The sequence below is a fragment of the Dicentrarchus labrax genome, unplaced genomic scaffold, assembly GCF_905237075.1.
Source record: "Dicentrarchus labrax unplaced genomic scaffold, dlabrax2021, whole genome shotgun sequence".
NCBI lineage: Eukaryota > Metazoa > Chordata > Actinopteri > Moronidae > Dicentrarchus > Dicentrarchus labrax.
The window spans coordinates 842138-867868 of NW_026136723.1; the positions used below are offsets into that span (position 1 = coordinate 842138).

At 38.0% G+C, this 25731-nt stretch overlaps 1 protein-coding gene across 1 annotated transcript in view; it reads left to right on the plus strand.

The window, feature by feature from the left end:
* The window catches only part of grin2da (glutamate receptor, ionotropic, N-methyl D-aspartate 2D, a), a 129180-nt gene that overhangs the window by 59416 nt on the left and 44033 nt on the right, over positions 1 to 25731 (plus strand). The window contains exons 7-9 of the mRNA XM_051391068.1: positions 7064 to 7269; positions 10030 to 10198; positions 15576 to 15729. Coding sequence (XP_051247028.1) covers positions 7064 to 7269; positions 10030 to 10198; positions 15576 to 15729 — 529 coding nt within the window. The remainder of the gene's footprint in view (positions 1 to 7063; positions 7270 to 10029; positions 10199 to 15575; positions 15730 to 25731) is intronic.

The following is a 25731-nucleotide window of genomic DNA, read 5'->3' on the forward strand; positions in this document are numbered from 1 at the left end:
CGAACAGGTCAGTGTTCTGTTTAAAAGCCTTTGGATGCAAAAAGAAGAATTTTTCTTCCATCATTTCCAGGCCAGGATTTTTAGATTTAATGGAGGAAGTCCATAATCCAGAATCTCTCAAAGTGAATGTTGTATGAGAGCTTTGATCTGAGGGCTAAGGGCCAAGCAAAGGACAAACAGTGTCGATACATCTCCCTCAGAGACCAGTACTTGACCCTAACCACCCAGTGGTTCTCTCCAACCTCATTTGTCTGAACATCCCCTTTTCCCAGGCGTATATTTGCTGAATTAACCTCTCCTGAACTGAATCATGGAGTCTATTTGCCGAGCACAGAAACCTCAGGGCAGCTGAACAAGTGCTAGCTGTAGAGCTCCGTGAGAGATCTGGGACTGTATTTACCAGGAGGCTCAGAGTCAGAAAATTCACAGAGAGATTAATATTCTGTCTAGCTTTTAGGCAAATAACATGTTTTGTGAACTTTTGTAATGTCTTCCAATCTCCACCAGGATTTGGGAGTAGCCTTCCTAACCTGCTGGAGTACCCAGCAGATGGTAAACAAATTATATACAGACCAAATAGAATGATTAACTTTCAAAGTAACTTTGGGTGTCCGGAAAAATATTAATTTATTGGCAACCAGGAAAAACATGAATTACATGACAACAATAACTTTCCTTCACCAAATCAGACTCAGAAATCAAAAACAAGTTTATTATCAAGTAGCTTTTCACACACCATTAAACCTAGTGAATTATTTGTCCATCACTAAACCTTATTTAATAAGAAAAAGATTTTTGTATAATTTATTGGATTTATTTAGTGTCATGAATATCTTGCATAATAGCACCGTCCCTAGAATTTTAAAATAATCCCTACTAAAGTATCCACATGGACTAAGTAATGTTCCTGCTAAATGTTCCATGCATGGGCAGGCCATTAGCACCACCTCAGCATTGGCCAAATCACTAGCTGAGCCACATTCACATTTCATCTTCCTGAATAACTCAAGAAACAGCACTGGATCACATTTGTGCTAAACATTTTTGAAAAAGAGAATAAAATGTACATTTTGTTGAAACATTTTCCAACTTTATACCGTTAGTCTTAACCTTTTATATAAGTAGCTTTCAAGTGATGTTTTCATAATTTTATGCCATTTTGTTATTATGTGTATATGCGCTTCACTGCAGATCATATCGGAAATGATGGGATTCTTTTGTTGGTTATTTTTTGTTGTTTTGCTGCCAACTGAGCCTTCTTTCAAACAACCTTTTGAACATCTCATGTGTGACATCTGTGAGTTTTATGAAGTTAGGTGTTATGTGATGCAACGATACAGCAAGTCATCTTACGTTTGTTTGTTCTTTGAGCCGAAGCGTAAACAGGGAATTACACAGTGGATCAATGAGCGAATAAGACAAGAAAGCCAGAGTACCTTTTTAATCATCATGACAGCAGAACTACAATCCTAAACCACACAAAGCTGAATCCCATTTCAGTTCAGTTTAAAGGCGCATTAAGAGTTTTACAACCTCACAACACAGAACAATCACAATATATCTTCAGTAAGAGTATTTTGCATGGCAATGTTTACCTTTTCTTTATACATTTCTGTTTGATCATTGTTCTGAAGGTAACCCAGCTTGGCAGACTGAGCATGGCTGCAGATTTAATCAGCTTTGATTCAAAAAGATCCATATTTTAACAGTTTATTTGTAAAATATCCAACAAAATATCATCTAGACCAAGTAGGTGGCAATAAGAAGATTGATGATAGAGCATGATAATGGTTACAATGATCAATGATCACACACATAATCAGCAGAAATCAGAAATTATCTAAGACATATATTAAATTGAGCAGCTTATATTCTCATTATATCACATTATTAAAGCTGCTGTGTTGGCAGGATTTTTAAATTGGTGTTAAATGAGCAAAGTTAATCCCCATAATACACCATTTTGGAGTATGCTAATTTGTCAAAATCTCTACCATTGCTCCACATTTAAGAATAAATCAGCCAGAAGGTGTGACCTTGGGTTTTGAACTGTCTGTGTTTACCCACATCCAATATGAAAACTCGGGTTTTCATATTTATTAGGTATTAAAAATACAAAAGCTATTATTTGAGTCAGACCTTGGCTGAGTCTGGTTGACTTGAGTAATGGACATATAGATTGGCGTGAGACACAACAAACATTTTGAAGTCAATCGTATTAGCATATCTTATTAAATCAATTCAATCAAACCATCAATCAAAATGTATTTCTTCCAATTCAGTTGAGACCATTATTTAACATGCCTTTAGAGATATTCTATTTCTACAGCTGGAGTTCATAAGCTATTTTGCCAATTTTGTACTTCAATTGTTTACTACAATTTACTACAGCTGTTTTGGACTCACAGAATGGGCTAGCAGAGTGAAAATAGTCTCGGAAATCACCTAAAAGTAGTAGTGAATTCACTACTGGAAGGAGTCACATGGATGAACACACGCCCTTGACACTTCACTGTTCATTAAATGGCTGCCTGTCCCACAGTAATTATTATAGGTGAGGACTAGCTGTTTTCAAACTTTCTGTTGAATTTCATGGCTGCAAAACCCAATACTTTTCCCACTGACATTTCAGAGTTGGAGTTCAGAAAAACAACAAGGTCAAATATTAGTTGTTAGTGTGGGTACATAAAGAATCTTATCTTAACTTGTGAAACAGAACAGAAGCCAGAACAGTGCAAGTCTGACCAAAATAAAAAAAATGACACAACTGCAAAGTACAGAAGCAAACAGAAAGTCCAGACAGCAAAAGACAATAATAATAATGAGAATTTACAAAAGTAATAAAACTTTATATTCGATACTGAAGGTTACAAAGTGAAAGAAGGAAAATAATTAGCACAACGAATCAGCCAAATATGCAATATGATGGTGATGGTGCATGTGAATCAGTCTAAATCACAATGCCACAGCTCAATACTTTCCATATAATGAAATTAATTTAACTTTAAACCAACAACAATCAAATATAGATTTAGAGAAAGGGAGACAGAGACAGAAAAACAGGGATGCATAGCACCAATAATATAGCTATAATAATGGACATATAATTATAATGATCAGATTATTTAAATGTTTTCAATGTAAATTGGTGACATTCCCTTCTCAAAACATTATATACTGTGAAAATGTATACTTTGCAATTAACAAAAACAAATCTAACAACCCTAACAGTGCCAAACTTATTCACATTGAAGTATGTATCAACATTTGGTTTTGAATGAATGTGTTTTGCTGCATTCTAAGACCATTGTGATAGTGATTCAGCCTGCTCCTAGGATAAAATAGTTTTTAGAATTTCTATTCTCATCACTGAGTGCTTGCTCTTTGTATGAAAAGGTCCTCTGGTGCTCAGATAGTGAGTTTTACCTTTGCAGCAGAAGCAGAGATTTGTTTGTAATAAACAGAAAGGCTTAACAATGAGCCATCACAGCCACTGTGGCTGAACAGACAAAGAAATATACAGAAAATGAAAGCGCCTCTTTGAGTTATGGTTTCTGTAAAGCAGCTATTGGTTGGTTTGGGATAATTTATGTCAAATTATTGACAGGAGGAAGGTAGCAGATCAGATTATTGATCCCACAGAACATTTTGGGAGCAATGACTGCAAAAGTTCTTCAAGTCAATGCAAGAGTGTTAATTTAAAAAACAATATTGACAGGGGGAAGGTAGCACATCAGATTATTAATCCCACAGAGCATTTTGGGAGCAATGACTGCAAAAGTTATTCAAGCCAATGCATGGGTGTTAATTTAAAAAAAACAAAAAAACATATATATTGACAAAGTGCAACAAAAATTGCAGTTAAACGTAGGTACAGTATATACAATATACAACAATACGCACCGTGCAGTTTAGCACCATAAAATAAGTACAAACTAAATAAGTGATAATTCCTTATTTAGTTATTAATTCCTCAAAATAGTGCACCCCAAACTATCAAGTCCTCTGAGCAGTGCACCTCAAATTATTGATTTAATGGAAATGTCAAAGATAGACACAAAGAGACTATAATTAATCATGGGACTCCATTATTTCAAAATGACTCTGTGTATGTCCTGTTTATCTTTATTTAACTGCAACATTTTTGGCAAGGCAGCCAATACACATTTTTTTTGCTGTTTGTAATATGTGATTTTGCTTTGATTATTTTAAAAGTTGGATTAAATTTTACTGTTGTCATTGAGTCTCATAACATTTTCATAAATATCCCAAGGTCCATTCATGGTTATCACAAAATACCAACTCATGCTCCAGCCCTGCCTTCTGCTGGGCTGGAAATCCAGGGATTCAGCCCATGTCTAGGTTGTGCGTGTGTGCGTGCACATATAAATGTATTTTTTTGTGTTTAAAGAGCGGCAGAACGCATTTACTTCAGTTAATGCAAAACATGTAAGAGGGGTGAACTGGAGGACAAATGAGCATAGACAAGCAAATTATCATGTTCCATAATGAACTGTTGGTTCTGGCTATTATTTATGCAGCGGAAAGAGCAAAAGAAAAGAGCAGGAGCACAGTAAAAAATAGAGAGATAGAAAGTGCATAAAAGATACAGTGAGTGAGGTTGGTCCAAAGTGCCAGGTGCTTCATCGGTCTCTTGTTTGTATCTCAGGTCCTTGTGCTAATGTGTTAAAAACTAAAATGAATAATCATGAATAACAATGTGAGTGTGTGTCGGTGCACCTATTTGTATTTTTGTGCCTGGTTGTGTCTTTTAGTTTTTGTGTGAGATTATGCATTCTCATGACTTGTTTGTATGTGTCCCTGTGTGTGTATGCATTTCTGCTGGTAACCTGTAGGGTATTATGCTTGCACCTGTAGTTTTGTGTACTTGTGTGGTACTTGTATTCATCACATTGTGGGGACATCATTTTCCACAGTACATTATGGGGACTGACCTCCTATCTGGGGACAAGAAGCTGGGTCCAGTTGCACCAGCTGTCTGTAAGTTCAAACGTATCCTAGTGATAACTTAAGTGTTTACTACATAGAGATTTGCTTGGGCAGAAGCTAAGGTCTGACTAACCCAAGCTGGGTCGCCCCAAGCGAGTGTGTATGATGTTCACAAGAACCCGAAACACCTGATGACCCCAGAAAACATCACTGATTATCTGCCCTAGCTTAGCATCAGAAGATGGTTCACTCATTTAAATTGGATTTGACCAAAATAGGAAAATTACAAAATCTAATGCCAATAACATAAGACAATTGACCAATTAAGGTTGGTTAAGTTGTTCTCTCCCACTGAAATTAATATTGCCTGTTCTCAAATTCACGTATTTCTGCATGTATGCCTATATAGCCTAAATTAAACAAAGTAATGCATTCACTTGCAAAAGATTGTAAATTTAATGTAGCTCTTGGCCTTGTTACATTTGGATGATACTGCTACCAGTGCTACAGTGACTTCGTGTGTAGAATGATTTATTTTGCCAGCACAAATTTTTCACAATATTAACATTTTAACTAGCTACGACATTTCTGAATTTTGAGTGGTTCAAATTATTTCTGTATCACTTGTTTGTAACTAGTTAGGAAGAAACTATTAATAAATTCACACTCAAACTTAATAAGGAATTTTACTAATAGTTGGTGCAACCCAGTCCTGGTCCCTATAAGGCTGTTGACTTTAGCTTTAAGACTTGGTTTTAGAGATAAGGTTTGAATAAGGATCCAGTTCAGGGTAACGGTTAGGATTGTCTATGTATACTATGTCAATGAGAGTCTTCACAAGTATGTAAGTAAAAATGCATGCATGTTTGTAAAAACATGTCTATTCACAAAGCCACATTGTTGGGACACACTTCTTAAAGGCTCACATTTAATTTGCTTTAGGTCCAGGTTTTAGAGAGAAGATTAGAATTGGAACGGTTGGGCATAGGCATGTAGCAATGATGGTTAAGGGTTCGGTAAGCTCTTCACAAATCCCCGCAGCCACGTCACCATTAGCAAGATCAACAAGAGAAATGCTTGTATGCAAATAAGATCTTGATACCACAGCTAGAAAAGAACAAAATACCTGACAGACTTGCTGTGTTGTGGCAGAACAGCCATACAGGTAACACCCTCAATTGATGTGAACAGATTTGTTTACACATGTAGGTCACTCTGTCACTGTAAACTGTCTTACCTTTAGTCTCAGTCTCTATTCCAAAAGAAATTAAGCTCAGCTGTAGAGGAATGGTAAAATAAGTATACGACTAGAAGCTTGACCTAACAGAAGATACAGAGTGATAATATACCATAAAGTTAATAGATGGGCTGAGGTGCCTCATATGAAACAGCTTACAAGGATGTGATCAGAGTTTTCAGTTGTCCTCTGAGTATTAATGGTGTCCCTTGGGACTTGCTGTACAGAGGTGAGAATATAGAAATCCCACAACAAAAAAAAAACAAAAAACAGGGAGCTGACAGCATTAACTTCAGTTTAGTGAAGTTTAGTTTATCATCCTAGGTGAGGAATCAACAGAAGCAGTATAATGTACCAGATACACACTGGAGAAGCCGATTTTGGACATCTAATACAAAACACACAGAGAGAGAGAGAGGGGGGATGGTGCAACTAAAGTACCCAGCAATTCAAATAACTGGAACAAAAGGATGCCCTAAGTTCCCCAAAACTCTTTTGACAAAACAATTGGACCAGTGGTTTTGTATTCTTGGACACAAATCAGGGAGTGTCCCTTTAAAATTAGATTGTTACTTTGAAAGCTAGTTTGGATGTATTTGGATGCTGTTTCATACACACGTTTATTAGGTTGTATGTAATTAAGATGTGTTAACAGCAAGGTAGAAATACTTAGCTGTCATATCAGGTGATATACTAGACTATACACCAACTAGATGACATTATCCAGGCTGAAATACAAAACTAATCAGATGAAATGACTCAAATGCTCCTGACATGAATTAAAACTGCCAAATTGATCAGCAGTGTGTTCTAAGCCACTGTTGCCCAACAGATAAAAACCTGAGCATCTGTGTTTGTGTGTCTATGCCCATTCAGGTTGGTTGGTGGGAGAACGGCCACCTGCGTCTTCGTTACCATCCCTGGTCTCGTTACGGCTCCTTCCTGAAGCCTCTGGATGATGCCCAGCACCTCCGAGTGGTTACTTTGGAGGAGAGGCCATTTGTCATTGTGGAACCGGCCGATCCGGGTACCAGCTCATGTATCCGGGACTCTGTACCCTGTCGAATGCCTGTGAACACCAGGTAACACACAACAGCCTCCAGTATGAAACACAGTCAGCAAGTTTGGAGGAAACACATCATCACCATTTCTTTCACTTGTGCATTTGCTTTTAATTGTATCCAAACTCTGCAAAGTTCAGTTTTAAATGTGTGGCATGTACATTTATATTTATTTAATACTAATAAAATTATGACACATGCTTTCCAAATGTAAATGGTCAAAGGTTCTTCTTAGTACCAGAAAACATTTCTGCAGACTTGCACAGCATAGCTCTGTTGGTGCTGTAAAATAGAGGTTTCACAGCAACAGTTTTTAACCTTCGTGGCTTTTAATGGCAGCCAAACTGCCCATTATAGCCATTAAAGCAAAATGTCACCTGCACACTTTCTTCATCATCACAGTGGTGTACAGTCCATTTTCTGGTAGTTTAATGTGACTCATTGAGAGAGGATGATTGGATGTTTAAAACTATTCAGCATTATAAAGGCAAAATTGAGAAAAACAAAAACAATATTGCAATGAAAGTAAGTGAGAATGGAGTTGAAACATGGTTTTGTAACTCACCAAGGAAAGTGGCAGGTCAGGATGACCTGCAGTTTATTATGGCCATAAGCAGAGAGAAACAGAGTGTACAGTGTAGTGCAGAGTCACATTTCTCTTTCCGAAAATGGACTGAAACAATTTTATACACAACAGGAGTTGGTTTAGTATATAACAAGAGATCTCTTACCTTGATGTCTCCTAGTGGTTTCTGCTCTAAACCCTTATCAGCCTACAAAACCTAATTCAAAAGTAGCAAAGAAGTTTTAAAAAGTGGTTAAATAGAAACCATCCTGAAACCAGACGTTTCCAGGCTCTGATCCCTTGTGGAATTGAAATGTCGGGCCAAGCATCCATGAACAAGACAGTAAATCTTTACCATCTCCAGGTGCTGTGTACAGGGAGGGATAGGCTTAAAGAAAGACTTTCCTTCTGGGATCAATAGATTAAAACTTCACACAATAACCTAATTATCCCAGGGAGGAAATTAAGTTTCCTCACAGCAGTATAGATACATTAAAGTCATATGGTACCACCTAAATGAATGCTGTTAAGAACAGGGCATTGTTTTTCTCACAGCTTATCATTAAAACAATGAAACCTGAAATGATACAGCAAAGTAAGGTTAATTATCTTTTAATCAATCCATAGAATCATATATCATCAATAGATTTTTAATCATGGAGCAAGAGATCCCTGGTGCATCAGCGCATGTGGAGTGATTCAGTCTAGTTTGAGTCACACTGTACTTACATACATTGTATATATCCTCACTGATATAAACAACATGATACTGATTCAATGCAGAATTCTATATAACTGAAGATTAATTGTATTGCTTCATGTACATATATACAATATGCAGGACATCCTTTATGATTTTCTCCTGCTTCATGTACATGTTAACCAACTGGTCTGTTCAGACAGTGACCATCAGTTTGCGATCTGAACATCAATGGTTAAAAAGTAGAAAAGTATTTTTTCTTGTTGTTAAGTAAAATTTCATTTCAGTTCATCTGAGGCAAAAGTCAGGGGGAGAAAAAGAGAGCGGGATTGTGTGTGTGTGTGTGTGTGTGTGTGTGTGTGTGTGTGCTCTAGGCTCCTGGTCTATCCAAGATAAGCTTCCTTCCTTGGCACATGACCTGGCCAACAGGAAGATAACAAGTTCATCCTCCATCAATTTTATTGGCTGAAACAGAAGTTTGCTCTCGTGTTAATCAACCTATTTTGACAGTGTTTTTCCCCCCAAATGTATTTGTCTTCTTTAGATTTGTTGTTGTGTCTTGTTATTATTTCTTCTGATGTAGCTGTAGTGCAGTGGATAAACTGTGTAGTGCTTTTATTTTCTCCTGACCAAGGTCATGTCACTTGTGTTGCTGTACACCATGTGGGATAGTTCTGTGTAAGGAAATGGTCAAAGAACATGTCAATAATTTGAATTTATTTGCACATACATAAGAAGAATGTGACTAAAAAACAGTATTTTTTATTTTATTTTACATTTTGCTAAGAAAATAAGACACTTTATTTGCAGAAAAAATACTTTTACAACTGTATAAAAATGTTTAATAAGTATGGAGGTGTTAATTGTCCCACTCTCATAAGTTTGACGTTACTTTGTATTCGAGGAAACAATTTTCCAAATGCGCAAGTTGTGTTGCTTGGTAACAGAACCGAGAGGTTGTCATAGCTACCTGTCTCAGGGACCCTCAAATGGGCACTTGGTATGGACAGCTGATGGAGGACACTGCAGCCACTTGACTGATAGTGATCTAAATGTACTTGGATTCCCATATGTGAAACTTGCTCATGAGGGTCTTAGGGTGAAGTGTTCACTAGATGAAGCCTCAGAGGAAAGAGGCATTCAGAGGCCATCGCAGAATTTTTCTAATTTAGACAGATCCAAAAGCGAAAAATTTAGTTTTAATAATGCAACACTTTTCCTGCTGAGCTCTCTGACCTGTCAAGCAATGCCTCTCCAAACACAACAACCAAAACTGTCAGTATTGATCCACTCCCAGTCCCTCGCCAATTACATTTCTTGTCTTCCTCAGTCTCCCGTTCTTCCCCTCTTACGTTCTCCCTGTGTCTCCTAGGTACTCATCTGTTCCTTTTCTCACTCCCCTAGCAGCACACTCTCAGCCAAGCAGCCCATCCAGGTCAAAGTGTCCTTGATAAAACATCTTAAAAAGCATGTTCACTATCTCACCTATATGTCTTTTCCCACATCATCTCTACAGCTTGGTGGTGGATGGCGCGGGGCCCATGAAGCACTGCTGCAAAGGGTTCTGCATCGACGTCCTAAAGCGACTGGCAAAAATTGTGGGTTTCACCTATGACCTTTACCTGGTGACCAATGGGAGGCATGGAAAGAACATTGACGGGGAGTGGAACGGCATGGTCGGAGAGGTGAGGATCCATACATCCAACCATCCATTCCTCCCAGTTCCAGGTTGCTCTATTCTGAAAATGGCTGGCATGGTTCTGAGTAATTCATGCTACCAACTTAGCAATTTAGTCTTGTGCTATGTTGAATGATAGTCGCCACAAACGGTATCTCAACAGCCACAAACTTTTTAGCAATTTGGAGGCCGACTTTAACACATTTAAGCCTTTGAAGGTTTAATTGTGCAGATAATCAAAAGTAACCTCAGTGTAATTTAATAAAATCAGCACATAATATAATGTGTTACTAAAGCATTGCAGCATTGATTCCAAATTTTGATACACACAACCCCAAAAAGTTAAATGAAGCATGTTACAGGGAGTGTACTATTACTATTAGTACATGGCCAGAACTTTGTTTAAGGTGTCCACATTTTGAGCTACATATTGAAACAGTAATAATTGATGTATTCCCGTTTTCTTAGTCAACATTTCACAAAATGTGCACATTAATGATAATAATACATTTAATTTATAGAGCGCTTTTAAAGAAACTCAAAGACACTTCACATAAGTTAAAAAGGAAAAGAAAAAGGGTAATAAAAACAACACACTAAGAAATTATAGCTAACACTCAACAATGACTTAATCAATAAATATTAATTTATTAATGAAATAAAGAAATATTTGTTCGTTAAGTACCAGTTTTAAGTCCGTGTGTTAACTACGGCGCTGGAGCCACTCATGTGGTTAACCTAGCTTAGCATAAAGCCTGGAAGCAGAGTGAAAAAAGATGTCAACAGTCTTCTTATTTGCTTCTTGTGTCTTGTTTGTTCAACCTATACATAAATATATATGTAAAAATTATCATTTGTGATGAGCCTAGCTAGCTCATTGTCCATGCCTCTAGTTCTTGTGTTTAGGCAGGCTAACTTTGTCCTGCTTCCATCTCTATGCTACACACACACACCTAAGATTTCCATCAAACGTCTAATTTTTTGAAAAAAAAGGCAAAAAACATATTTCCCAAAATGATAAGCAATTTCTTTTAAGTTACAAAAGTGGTTAAACATACAAAAAATGGCCCATCATGAAACATTAAAAGGCAATACAGAACTTGCAGCAAACAAATAAGCACCACAGTCAAAGCAATATGGGTGAGAGATTAAACGCAAGTTTATGAAGCTGTGTTCAGTGTGACCTTTTTATATGTGTGTCTCAGTGAAATATTGTAGCTATGTTTTTAATTCTCTATTTTTCCTGTACAGTAGCATCATCGTTTTTCTCATTCTGTTGTTTTTTTTTGTTTTGTTATGTTGTGTTTACAAAAAGGGGTTTTGATTCGAGGGCTTCCGTGAAATTCTTTTTATCCTGCCTCAAATCCTTTTAAACGCGACCCAGCGAGAGAGGATTGGACCCAAATCGAAGAAGAAGAGAGAAAATATGGAGGGAGGATGTCAGAAAGATTAGTGCTGGAGAAACTGAGAGAGAGAGAGAGGACAACACAGACTGTGTGACTGTTTGTACATGGCTGTGTGTGTGTGTGTGTGTGTGTGTGTGTGTGTTGGCAGATACTCTGCTGTTTCCATGATGCCAATCCTCTTCTGGTGGCTGGATTAATGAAGTTAGTTTAACATGGGGTTAGACAGGGGATGCAAATTATCACACTGTGTGTGTGTGTGGTCTTGTACTTCTATCTTTGTGAGGACCAGTTTCAGTTTTAGACCTTTAGAGTGACATTTCTGAAACATTAGGTTATCATCATGCTCACTTCTTCAAAAGTTTAAAATTCCCCATGAATGGCATTGCAAGATCAAACAAGTTTGACATGGTCATTTGTTGAGGTCTCCACAGTTCTCCTTAGTTACTGTAACCCCAGCATATAGTTGGATTTTGGCGTACAAACTAGCTAAAGCATAGCAACCCAGTCTCGCTCCCAAGTCGTCAAATACTGCAGCTTGGTCAGTGTTCCCCTACTTCAAAGTATGACACCGTAGGTACCCCTCTAACGTCATTCCTGGACACCCCCGCCATTAAAATCAGGTGACATAGTATGAAGAGTAAGAAAGTCTGCACATTGTTTGCGTTACATAAGTTACATTTCATGTACTTCTGTTACTTACCTGATGTAACTTCAGCATAGCGTACGCTGTATTAGCAAACTCTAAGCATGTATCCTCTGAATGCTAGAAGTATAAAACCAGCTTGAGGGTTAGTGTTTCACAGGGTCACACACAGTATGGGATATGTGTGTGGGAGTGTGTGAGCATGCACATGTGTGTTAAAATCAACCGAACACTGACATATCACTATTTGGTCACAGTCCGGATGTCGTTGTGGGTGCAGGTGGTCTCTCTGTCTGTCCTCAGCTGACTCCTGCGCAGCATCTGTCAGTAACTCATTAAGTTGGCGGCAGACAAACGTGTGTGCACAGGGACAGCTGATTCTGTATGAGAACCGTCTCACATCTCACATCTCACATCCTCCTGTCCTTGGTTGTTTCCTGTTACCTAACATTTTTATTGCGAATACACAAAAGGACCCTTGATCGGAGTCCTCTTTTTCTCTTAACTTCTATTGTGTTATTTTCTATCAACTAAACTCCTCTCTCATCCTGACAAAGTAACATTTCACCAAGGCTCATGGGCTCATCTTGTGTCCTTGTCCCTCCAATGAAAGCCTACACTTGGACAATCATTTCTGCTATTTCTCAGAATGCCATTGAGTCTTTCGCTCTTTGTCCTTCCTTACATAAATGCCTCTCAATAAGACAGTAATTTCTGACGTCCTTAACATTTTCTCATCCTAAGCTATTCCGGTATAATATTTTTTGTTCGCACTATAAACTCTTGAGTGGTAAAGCACTTCCTGAACAGGAGTGTCACAGGTGTTGCTTTCAGACTGTATTCAAGTATTTCAAATGACCTAGTTGATTTAAATGGAATAATTACCACAGACTGATTGATTTTGACAGGCAGAAAAGCAGCTAATCACACGGTATCAAAAGTGTAAAACTTGTGCGTCATCACAGTCTTCGAACGACTTTGTACTTTAAAGTGTCTCTCAAGGCTTCAAAGACAAACTATTGATTTTACAAAGTAAACGTTAAAAGTTTCTTCCTGCACTATCCAGAGAAGGTTGGCTGTAGACACGTTGTTTCAGCAGCACATTTTCTTTCACAAACACTCTCCTTCCTCCTGCCTTTCAGCCAGCCATTAATTCCCATTAATTTCATGATTGTATTATGCTGTAGTATTATAATGAATTGTGATATGAATAATGATACAATATGCAAAGAACTGAAACTTGCTTGATATAGGTAATCCATCACAGCGAACATATATTTAATTATATGATATAATTACGTTATGATGTCATTTAATGGAAATGCACTAGAATTGTATGAATTGATTAGAAAAACTCTCCAGCTTGATGCAAAGTCCTGAGATCTAAAACATCAGCTTCCAAAAAGCAAACTTTAAATGTAAGACAAAACCAAATTGGTCTTTATTTGTTTTTACATGCTTGCTCATAGTTTTCTGGGTTACAGTTTCCAACAACATTGCCTGTAATTGCAACAATTTTCAGCAACAAACTATCGAAACAGATTTCAGAGATTTCCACCGGCATGGGAATGTGCCAAACAAGAGTGTTTTCGAATAAATCATCAATCAAGCTTTATTAACTTCACGCTAAGCTAAAATACTTCGCCAAAAATGGTGACTAAATATTCACAATTATGAAGATCTTATTTGGTTAGGGTTAGTCAGACTGAATCAACATTTTATTTAATTCATTGAACTTTTTTTGTTGGAAGGGGCAATATTTTTGTTTTTGTCCTACCAGTCAGTAATCGGTGACATAGCCGTCATTTTCAGATGACACTAAGTTGTGGTAGCGGTTCATAGGTCAGTTATTTACAAAGATTGACTTTGACTTTGAGAGCAGCACTGGCAGGAAATCCAACACAGAAACAGCATAGAGAATCAAGTCAAGTTTGAACATAAAATGCCACGTGGAGACTCCGGCACCATGCCAGAGGTTAATCAGTCAGAGGCAGGAAAGAGGAGATTTAAAGTGGCGAAACACTCCTTTTTAAGGACAAAATACAAGTAAACAACGCCAGACAGGCAACACGCTCTGAAGACGCTTTGCTTCTGAAAGACTCGCGGTGGGATTTGAAGACAGACAGATCAGAGCCAAACCAAGTCGCAGACGCAATGTTATAAAGCCGTGCCCGGTGGAAAAAAAAAAAACAGTCTAGTTGGTTGTACTCAGGAAGAATTCCTTGTTGAGCAGAGAGATGTTTTATGTTTCTGTCAACATTAACAATTTATTGGGAACAAATAATTAACAAATAATTGGGAAGATCTGAATTTCTGTAATTTTTCCGACTTTTTATTTATAATTTCTGCTGTCTGAGAACGTTTACATTTTGTCTCTCTATGTCCACTTATCACTACAGCCATATCACAGACATCTGAACTAGCTTGAGTGGCTCTACTAGTTTCATTTTGGCTCTCCAGCAGAGCAGCAAAGCTGAACAAAGACAAAAGTGGCAGCAGCAGAATCCCAAATTGCATCAACAGAAAAAGATAGGGATAAAGACATCATCACACTGCCACTACTCTTTGATTGACAGATGATAACTGGGAAGTGCAGTCCATCAACACAACAATGACTCAATGAGAGCTGAACACTTAAGATGTCAACAGAGAAAGAGGACTTAAAGGACTGGGACTTTAAGAGCCTTCTGAAAGGCGTCTCAGTGGTGTCTGGTGAGGGACCGCGGAGCCTTTTGTCTTCACAGACTTTTGGGGGCAGGCCAGGACTCAGACTAATGAACTTTTGGTCAGTAGCCAGTTTCTCTAACCTCTGCGGTCCCTCAGCTGCAGTCAAGTAACCTCTGTTTCATGCCAGGTAAAACACGGCAGAGCTGTGAATCCCCTCACTTCCTCACCTTCTGACCACCTGAGCCTCATTTACAGCTGTCAGAAGACCTCTGAGGAGGAACACAGCCCAGTTTCACACCGCATGCCAAGAGAAAAGAAAATGGAAACACACTAGAATTTACATCCAGTTCATTGACAAAGCGTATGAAGTATTTTTTTTCATCAACATCACTGAGGAAGAGTGCTTTGGATTTCTCTTTTCAAATACTCTTTTTTTTCCTCATAGAAGGCTTTGCACTTCTGTGTACAGCGCAGTCTTAAGGTGGTGCTTTGTAGGATAGCGTAGAGTGCACAAATCTTATATTGTTCAATAAAAACAGTAATACAGAGTTGGTGCAGGACTGATGAGATCTAGTTTAAATATTGCCATATTTGGTAAAAATATCCTTTTAGTCTTTTAATTTATTGTCACACAAAATCATTCTAATGTCAGGCATCCTGTTTTCTAGGTGGTATCCAACAGGGCTGACATGGCCATCGGTTCTCTCACCATTAACGAAGAGAGGTCGGAGGTCGTAGAGTTTTCCGTTCCATTCGTGGAGACTGGCATCAGCGTCATGGTTTCTCGCAGCAACGGCACAGTATCGCCTTCAGCTTTTCTTGGTGAGTTGTCTTGAGTTACATTCAAACCGTTCCATTTTATGAAGAAGACTACGTGTTTATCTGCAGGGGCTCGAAAGTTAATGTACACTGAGCGACAAAGAAAATCGGTTTAATTAGCCTTAAAAACATATCACGGATGAGGTCTATAGATGTGTGTCAAACATTAATTCTAAAACCTTACAGAATTAAGTATTTCTCTCTACAAATATTAAGAACATAAAGTCAAGTCAATGTAAGTCATTTTATTTGTATAACAACCTGATCACTGACAGACAGGAACTCAGCAGAGGCTCAACGAAAAGCCGAAACCATAAATGGACATTTTGCACGCAGCTTATGAGTTTGTGAATCTGAATATCCTGGATTATATGTGTGTGTATGAGTGTTTATTCTTCAGGCACCACTATAAAACAGGGATGATGAACTCCATTATCTAAAAATAAAAGTTTATTTACATTCCCCAAACATGGGATTCACCAACTGCCAAAGCACACGGCCCTCCAAGACAAGGTGATCCTCCCCAAAAAGTCTTTAAAATACGTGAAAAGTGAGAAAACTTTAAAAATCCTCCTCCATAGTCAGCGATGGATGAAAGAGGAGATGTTCTGTGTAATATAAGTCCAATAGAATATTTCCAGTATAAAACATAAAGAACATATTCTTGATTTAGATCAAGGTGTATTTACTTCAGATGTAAACACCCTCTGGTCTGTCCCAGCTAGTTGATTTACATGTTATGCTCTCTCTGTCCTACTTACTGTGTTTGTGTTTTTGAATCAAACCAAAAGGGAATTTCACAGTTTTATTTCCGTCACTGTTGTGATCTTATTTTCTCACTCTGGTTTTGGTGTATAGATTCAAGATTAAAAAAACTTTATTGTTTGTGTCACATAATGATAGAAATTGTCTTAGGTTAGGGGCTCACAAACAACATCAAAACATACTCAGACTCACATATAATTGCATTAAAACACAAGCATTTCCATAAATATAGAAATAAGAGCAGGTGTGCAAAGCTGCATTAAAAAGTAGCAGCTGTCTATTTGGCCTTGTTTTAAATGCAGTGGGAATAAAAGAGTCTTTGTTAAGTTTTTGTCGTCAAAACTTGCTTCAACCAAATCAACCCAAAGCTGGAGCAGTTTTACAGCAAAAGTGCACATTCTGAAACAGAACATAAATGTCTGCAGAGTCAACTAGAACCTAAAGTAATGCCGTAGCTGTCTATCACTAAGAGGTAATTTTGAAGAATACAGAGCATCAAAGTATTGACCTGCTGTTTTTTTTTTTTACAGCCAGTATGGAATATCTTTCTAAATCCAGTTTATTGAACAAGTACTTACAAGAACCAAATGTTTCAAAGTAGAAAACAACACAGCAGACTTGAACTCAGAGGGAAAAAAAACAAAGAAAATCCTATACAACCTGTACATCAATATCTGCAAAAACAACTCATCATTTCAAAACATAAAAAAGTTGCAGCATCCTTATGTAGCACATACGGTTTTTTGTCTGAATTTGAATCACTTACAAATTCTATTGAACCAAAAGCCCTAAAGGTTAAAAACCTTAATGATGTGATACAGTGCAGACAGAACAGATTTGATTGTAAAGGAATTATCCTCTTTAAGGATCTTTAAGGATATTGAGGCGTTGTTTGATCAGCCAAAGATTATCCTGCACTCAGGGTGCGAACTACAGGGAAGCCAGAGCGAGCTCAGCTCCTCTTAATAACATATGAGCTCCCCTGAAAAGACGATTTGTGAAATTTTGGGGGGTCACTAAAATATTGACAATAAGCATGCATTCCCGTCTTTCTGTATCTTTATCATAATCGATAATGCATCAAATTAGACTAATATTGATGCATGAGGGTGATCTACTCAACTAAAGATACATCATCATTGAAGCCTGGAATATAATAAACTTCACTCACTGTAAAAAACAAACTTTATCATTAGTCCCACTCAGTGACATCCACAAACGCTGCCAACAAAGACTCTCTGCCATCCGCAAACTCAATGCACTTTCTGTTGCCCCCCAACTTCTGTTATTATTCTATAAAAGTATAGTCCAACCTGTCATCCTCTACTGTTAAACCTGCTTCTACAACATGTTCACTGCCTCAAATAGGAACATACTGACACGCATTACACACCATGCCTCCAAAATCATTGGCCCAGCCACCCCCTCAACTCATTATTCATACTGCTACCATCTCGATGCAGATACAGGACCATGGCCTGTAAACGTCCTCGCTATACCTACCTGTACCTTCTGCCATAGCATCTCTAAACAAGGCATCCCGGTAACCGCCGTGAGTGAGTGCTACGCACAGGACAGGGAGGGGTAAATGTGCTAAATGTGCTGCATTAAGTGTTTATTCTTGTTGTTATGTCGTGGTGTCCATATGTATCTCGTATCTATGTATGTATGTCTGAAAGCTATGTACAGACTGTGGTGACAAATTTCCTGTGAAGGACAATAAAGTATCTATCTATCTATCTATCTATCTATCTATCTATCTATCTATCTATCTATCTATCTATCTATCTATCTTATTCTCTTTCTAGTCAACACTGTTGAGAATTGAGCCATCTGGTTTCAATAAACTTTATTGGAATTGTCACTGAACAATACCTGTGGTTGTTTTGGACCGCTTCCAGGTGTGAATGTGTGTAGCTGAGCCAGAACAGGACGTTCCTAAAAGAAACAGCATTGCTCTCAGCAAAGTTTCCCTGGTTAATTGAGTATTTAAAAACACTCAATGAAAGAGTTCATCCCTCACTTAAAATGCAGCTTGTCTGGTGGCTCTTTTGCATTCCAGTTTTTACTCTGCGAGTGCATAGGGGGAAAAAAACTCTCTTCCTTTCCATTTGTATTGACTGACTGGGGTACCTGAAGACCTCAGAAGTACAGTTTTTGTCTCACAGCAGACACAGATGCTTTGTCTATTTTAGTCTTACACGATTTGCAGTTGAACTGTAGAAGCTAACAGCAACTGCTAGCTCACAGTGTGTAGATAGCATTGTCCAAAAACCACATATCCGCATGTGAAAAAAGCAAGCTCATCATTGTGATTTCTTCTCTTTAATCTGAAGACGTATGCCTGAAGGTGTGGAGTAGTGTACAACAACAGCCCTGATAACTCACATAACCCTGTACAGTGTGTTGGAAAGGATCCTCAATTATGTAACAGACCTTTTCTGACATGCTTTAGTCTCCCACTTGAAAAGGTTCACACTCATGGCTTTGCATCTCAAAGTAAAGCTGCCAACTCGGACTTTAGATTTAATATTCTCAGGATCCAGATGAGCTCCCACAGTGTAGTAGTTCTTTTAAATAAAGTATATGTCTCAAACGAAGCTGGCCTCTCTTAAGATAACCACCTCTTAATATACAAATCTCCTTTGACTAATTCCAGACATTTCCAAGCATGGAAAGAAATGGAAACATGAGAGAAGCAGAGAGCTGCAGGCAAAGAGAAATTAAAACAATGAAAGCCAGAGTTGGATAAAGAATGTGTGTATGAGAGCAAGACAGGGTTACGAGAGAGAGAGAGAGAGAGAGAGAGAGAGAGAGAGAGAGAGAGAGAGAGAGAGTGAGTCTTGTCATGAACCAATATAAAACAAACACAAAAGACTGAGGGAGAGGTTGAGTGGCTTTGATAGAGAGAGCGATAGAGCTGCTTCAGATATTTTCAGACGTTTTCAGATGTTTTAATCTGAGCAGCGGCTGGTTGACACGCTGCTCTGTATTTTGTGTGTGTGTGTGTGTGTGTGTGTGTGTGTGTGTGTGTGTCTGTTTCTGTGTTCATGTATTGTGCCGGCCAGATGAGACGATAACCCATAGCAAAATGACTTGATAGCACAGAGCAGAGCGCCTTTCCATCTGGGGTGTAATCCTGTGTGAATACAGTGCACATTCTGATAGACTACATACTGACTGCTTCTTTGAACTTGATTGTCACTTTAAGGTTCGGATTTGTGGATCAAAGATATACAAACATCTCTAAATCTTTCAAATCTGCAGAATTGGTTTGAAATTTGAGCACTTTTGAATCACAAATAGTAGTTTTTATGATACAATCATGATTTCCTTAGTTATTAATGTTTTCCTTGTAGTTTTGAATATTTAGTTTTGTAACTCAGAGAGCAAAAGAGGTATGAAGTTAAATATTATTTTAGTATCAGTCTTGTGAAACACAGCCATTGAAAGAAAAATACACAATTCTTACCCAAATATAATATTAATATGCCAAAGCTCGTATATGCTACCTAATATACTTACATTTTATAATATATTTATTATTTTTTCTGTGCAAAGTGTAAACCCAGGTCTTACCTAACCGGTTGCTGCAGTAGCTTCATATTTAATGGACACGACAGTGGAATCGATCTTCTCATTTAATTTTCAGCAAGAAGGCAAACAAGCATATTTCCCAGAATGTCAAACTATTACTTTACATTTGTATGTATTGCGTGGATGCAATATCCTTTTATATTAAGGACTATTTTCTTACCAGAACAACCACTTAAAACCTGTAAGCTTCTCCTGCAATAAAAGCTGATTTATAAAATCTAGTTCTTTAAGGCACATGATTAGAAGTCCTCTTCGGCAGTCGACTTATGTTCGTCCCTCACAGACCTGATCTTTTCCTTATACTCCTTAAGGGGTCTATTTCATACTCACACAGCTGCAGTAGTACATCTATCCATCTGTCAGAGGAGATTTAGGAGACAATCTGAAACACGTCATGGTTGGACGGAGGTGCAGGGCTCCCAAGGCCGTTTTATCTTAGCAGCGCCGGGCCACGGGGGCCGACAGTGACTCCAGCTTTGCATGGTTGTGTGTGTGTAGGTGGGTCCATGTGTGATTGTGAGAGAGTGGATGGATTGTTGGGAAGTAGAAAGAGAGTAAAAGGTAAGCAAGGCCAGAGAGCGGTAAGAGGCGACAGAAACATGTGAAGAAAGGTCAAAGGTGAAAGAAACAATCTAGTGAGGAAGAAGTGAGGGGGCAGGACAATAGTTTCTGATGGAGGTGCCTCCAAAGAAACTCCCAGCAGTTGCCGCTATACTGCTATATAGATGCATCCAAGTTGTTGAATAAGACAACAGTAGAACATTAGTTATTAGTTCAATTGTTATTTTGTCTCTCTGGCAAATGGAAAATGCAATAGATTTTATAATAGTTCTCATTTTCAAAGGTTCCTTTTGATTTAGTTTTTAGTCTTTTTTTGTTGTGAAAAATTAAAAAAGCTGCATGAATGCATGAATATTTATTGTCATAGTTATTGAGCAATTTGTTTCCATGCATCGTTTCTCTTATTCAAGGCCAGTTGGCTGGTTAAAAGTTGTAGATAATTACAACAGTTGTCTGCAGTGATCAGCTTTTACTCTTTTGTGGATCAGAGTAAAAGCTAAAAGCAGAATCAAAAAAGGAACTGGCTGTATCCAGGTTGTCCCCCCCTGTGCTTTAAAGATCATCTGAATAAAGCGGAACCTTTCTCCCCATGTATTTTAGAGTTTAAGTGGTTATGGGCAGCATCAGCAGGTTTTCTAAGGTTTATTTCACATGTGGCATGCTGTTGAGTCTTCAGGGTTTGAGTCTGTATTTGAAAGGAAGGAAAATATATATTTTGTTATGTGTTTTTATGGATACAGACAGAATAGAGAGGCATACCACATTCCACTTATTTTAAATGTATTTTCATATGTGATTTTTTTGTACAGACTTTTAATCTTTTTTAATAACATAAATATATAGTCCATAACGAGGTAGAACCCTCTGGTACCCAGCCTTCTGATTTTAAGTCACATAAACTCACCTTTCAAACTCTTGGAAGCGCTCAGTTTTGGGAGCATTGAAACATTTTCTGTTTAAGTATTTAGTCTTTTTGGGCTCCTTGTCTTTTAACCTGACATTCTGTGACACTGTATTTTCTGCCATCGGACAGCTCGATGACTGTCTGCTCTTGTTCTGCAGGCATGACGCTTGTTAACAAAAAAGGAATATCTCTAGAGTCAAACATGTTAGTCAACCGATACTTGTGCAGGGTGAGCTGGGCTGTGTGGAAATCTTCTGAGGTTGACATACCGTAGCAGAGCCACATACACAGAAATGTATAAAGTGATGCGTTTCAGAGTAAAAGCAAGTTTTCAATGCTTGCATGTAGAGAAAAGTTATGCCCTTATGATGAACTGCTTATTCCTAAACCTGAGACTGAATGTTATCAGCATAAGTAAAAAGTACTATTTCTTTATCTCTCGTCCACTGCTTCTAGTCTGTCAGTCTCACATCATTTCACTTTTATTACAAATTTAAGTTGAATTCATTCTTCGCTCATTCTTGGCACAAAGAAACAGTTCTGAAATACTGAAAGTTACATTTTCTGAATAACTTTCGTAGCCCTTGAATTGTGAAGGAATTAAACTGTACCTTCCATTCAACATTAGAAAGAAAAAGGACATTCAATAACATTCTGATAATTGCATCCATGTCCAGCCTTGTATGTTTACTTTCCTGCGTGACCTTCAGTGTGCTCAAGAGTCGCTCTCTGTGTGTGCTGCGATGTGAAAAGCACTAATTGTGTGTGCTGTAAGGTACGAAGAGACAGAAAGTGTTATATTGACACATTATTCCTTTACCATTTTTTAAATTAGCTGCAATAATTCTAGCTCAACCAATCCTCTAACACCTCGATACACTCACTGAATGAGAAATAGACAGAGAGGCCCAGACAGACCACGGAGCTGGAGAGCGAGGCAGGACACAAAGTCTAAGCCTGGATGATAACAAACACTTAAACTGTCAAGGGACCCAGTAAAGAGGGACGTGAAAATTGAACAAGTGAGGAGAAGTGAAAGGAGAGAGTGTGTTTGTGTGTGTTGGGAAGAATGGTCAGCTGCAGTAGCAGGGCTGTCACTCATATCGACAATTCAAAGATAAAAGCCTTTGCATAGAAAAGAGAGCAGCAAACCTCTCAGGCCAAACCACCAACTCATGCTTCAACAAGAGCTTCTTCTGAGTTTTTGTGAACCCAGATGGTCAATTTAAAAAAAAATATTTTTTTATCCAACAGTCAATAAGTTTGTGAATGTTAAGTTCAGCACTGGAGCTTTTTTTTTCATAGCAGACAATAGGCGGGTTTCCATTCACCTGTTTTTGTGAGCATTTTCAATTTGTTCATAAAAAAGCGGAAACACCAGAAATTCAAAAATATCTCAAAATATGGCAAAAAGGTTTTTTTTAGCTTGGCTGAAATGGAGAAGATTGTGTAGTGATAAAAGCAAAATGTAACAAAGTGCAACAGAAACAGACTTATCGAATTAATCATGACGTACATGAAGCATGTGTCTTAAACGTTCCACTGAAGCGAGTCAAAAAATAGTGGGAGGAATACTGAAACTATACTGTACACTGACGTAAAAGTACAGTTACTCCCATAAAAAACCAACTCAAGTAAAAGTGAAAATTAAAATTTGAGAAATTTGCTCAAGTAAAGGTAAAAAAGTACGTAGTTATCAAATTACTTAAAGTAAGTTACTTTTCATTTTAAACATTTTTAAGGTGTGATTACGCCTGCAGTCCTGAAAGTAACATTCATGTTTAAGTTGGCAAAGCGTTAACATTTCTAAAGTACACCAGTTTAAAAGTCGAAAAAGACCACAACAAGATAAGTTAATGTAATTATCGTAACATCAAAGATTAACATTACACAGGCAACATGTACATAGCTAACGGTAGCTATAGCTAACTACATATTCACCTCCAGTATGTGTAACTAACTGCAGTGTGTTTGTGGAGGTAAGAAGAGGAGTTTTTAAAAGCATGGATCTCCAACTGTTGTCTTTTTTAGATTTTGGCATAAAAAGTGTCCAGATGTGCGATTGTTGCTGGAAGCTGCCTCTCGGTCATCATCGCACCATGTTTAAAAGACAGGTGGTGCTTATTCTTCTAGGAGGCTGGCAACCTGACATTTGCAGTGGAGATGCTTTTGATGCTACTGGTTTGATGGCACCCGATTGCAGAATTAGTGCCACTAGCTGTTTATCTCGACAAACCGACTCCCAATAATGGAAACATGCATTAATTAGAACTTTCTCCCGCAGATTTTCTCAAAATTCGGTTCAAATTTGGATCACATTTGGGTGGAAACAGCTATTTTCAGTTGTCATAGTAAGAAAAGCACAGGTGTTACTTGTCTTTGTTCAATTCAGGTGTCCCAGTAAGCCAGGACAGTGTGACAGTGAGACAGCATGCACAATACCAGGACCCTGAAACTGAAAAGCAGCTACACTGAATCCAGCAATCATTAATTTTATTATTCACACACGTGCTTTTGATTTTGTGATATGTCAAAATGTTTTCTGTAAAAAAGTCCTGTTGGTTGAGTCAGAATAAAGCGTCTGGTCCTAAACCCCTCTTTTCAGCGCTCAGAATTAATTTTTTCTCCTGTTACTGATTTTTGTTCATTTTTTATGGCAAAATAATAGCTGTCACTGACAATGTTCTAGTTGTCCTTGCACCACAAGCACATCCATTATGGCATAATTCCAAATCCATCCTTGGTTTCCTTGTGGGTTTATCTTTAATTGAGTCCTATTTTCATTTCATGACATCTGCTTGAATCAAAGTCAATTCTCCTGTAATATTGTAGACACTCAAAAAATCAAATCGAGTAAAAACGAAAAATATCGAGAGCACTAATTTTAAGACTTAATATGCCAGACTACATTTATAACACTTAATAAACTCATGCTTTTTGTCTAATTTATTGTATTTTGTATCGTTATATTATTACTTTTCCTCGTCATTCCCTCATGCCATCATCCAGAGGCATGCTGGTTCTTGTAATGCTGTGACTGCAAAAACCCATTTGCTCCTAATAAACTCACCTGTTACTATAAGGATCAAACAAACATCAGATTATTCTGCAGGACGTCTGATCTTTCAGGAACTGGTGTGATTCAACATGAATCTAGTCAGAACCACAAAGGGAGCAGACAGTAAGACTCAGCTTACACTGCCCTGTATCACTTTCAACTCTGTTCTCACTGGCTGTTAGGCCTGTTCAAATGTCAGGTCACAGTAACAGTTCGCCTGTTCATATCCTGCATGCTTTATATCTAAGTCTCCATCGCCGCATTCAGACAGAGGAACCCTCCAATTTGGATGGGCAAGTCAAGGATAAAATGTCTTTAACCACGGTGGGTTAGAGTGGGACTAGTGAAAATGTACGTACGTAACCTTTGCTGACCAAATTGCCGATAGTCAGAAGATAAACAAACACAGATCTTTCAAACTGATTGGAAACCACATTAATGAGTGAAATTACAATACATTACATCTATTACATTAAGACAAAATCTCCAGTATGCATTGGACCAGTCTACCTCACCACTGTGCCCCACATCAGGTTCCAGATAGATTAGAACTGAATCATCCATTGGAGGGTGGTATTTTCAATGCAAATGACTAAAAACAATCATCATCAAACAATTTACATTGTGGTTTGATGCTGATTTTTCTTAATTAGTATGACATTGGGGTATTTTTAGCATACAGCAGAGTTGGCTTTTATGTGCATAGCCTACTGCATGCTACATGCTACATGTTGACCAGATCAATACATATTGCTGGTACAGTAGGCGATTTCCGAATACAGCCTCAGTCTCTCAAAAAGCATGGTTATCAAGTTTTGATTAAGCGACAGGAACTTTTAATGCTTTTCCCTCTGACCAGTGTATTTTAGTGCAGCATCCAGGGTGTTCCTAGTTCTGAAAACAGTCATAGTCACATTGTTGAAGGGCATTTTTATCTGTGTAAACTGCTTAATATAAGTATGACTCTATCAGTTTTCACCACATTTTGTGCTTCACATGGCAGTCCAACTGCCCTACAACACATACCAAAGATCTTCTACACTGATAAGACGTTTCACTCTCTCTTCCATTGTACTGTCATGCTTTCTCAGATACAAGCAAACTTCCTTTTCTTCAAACA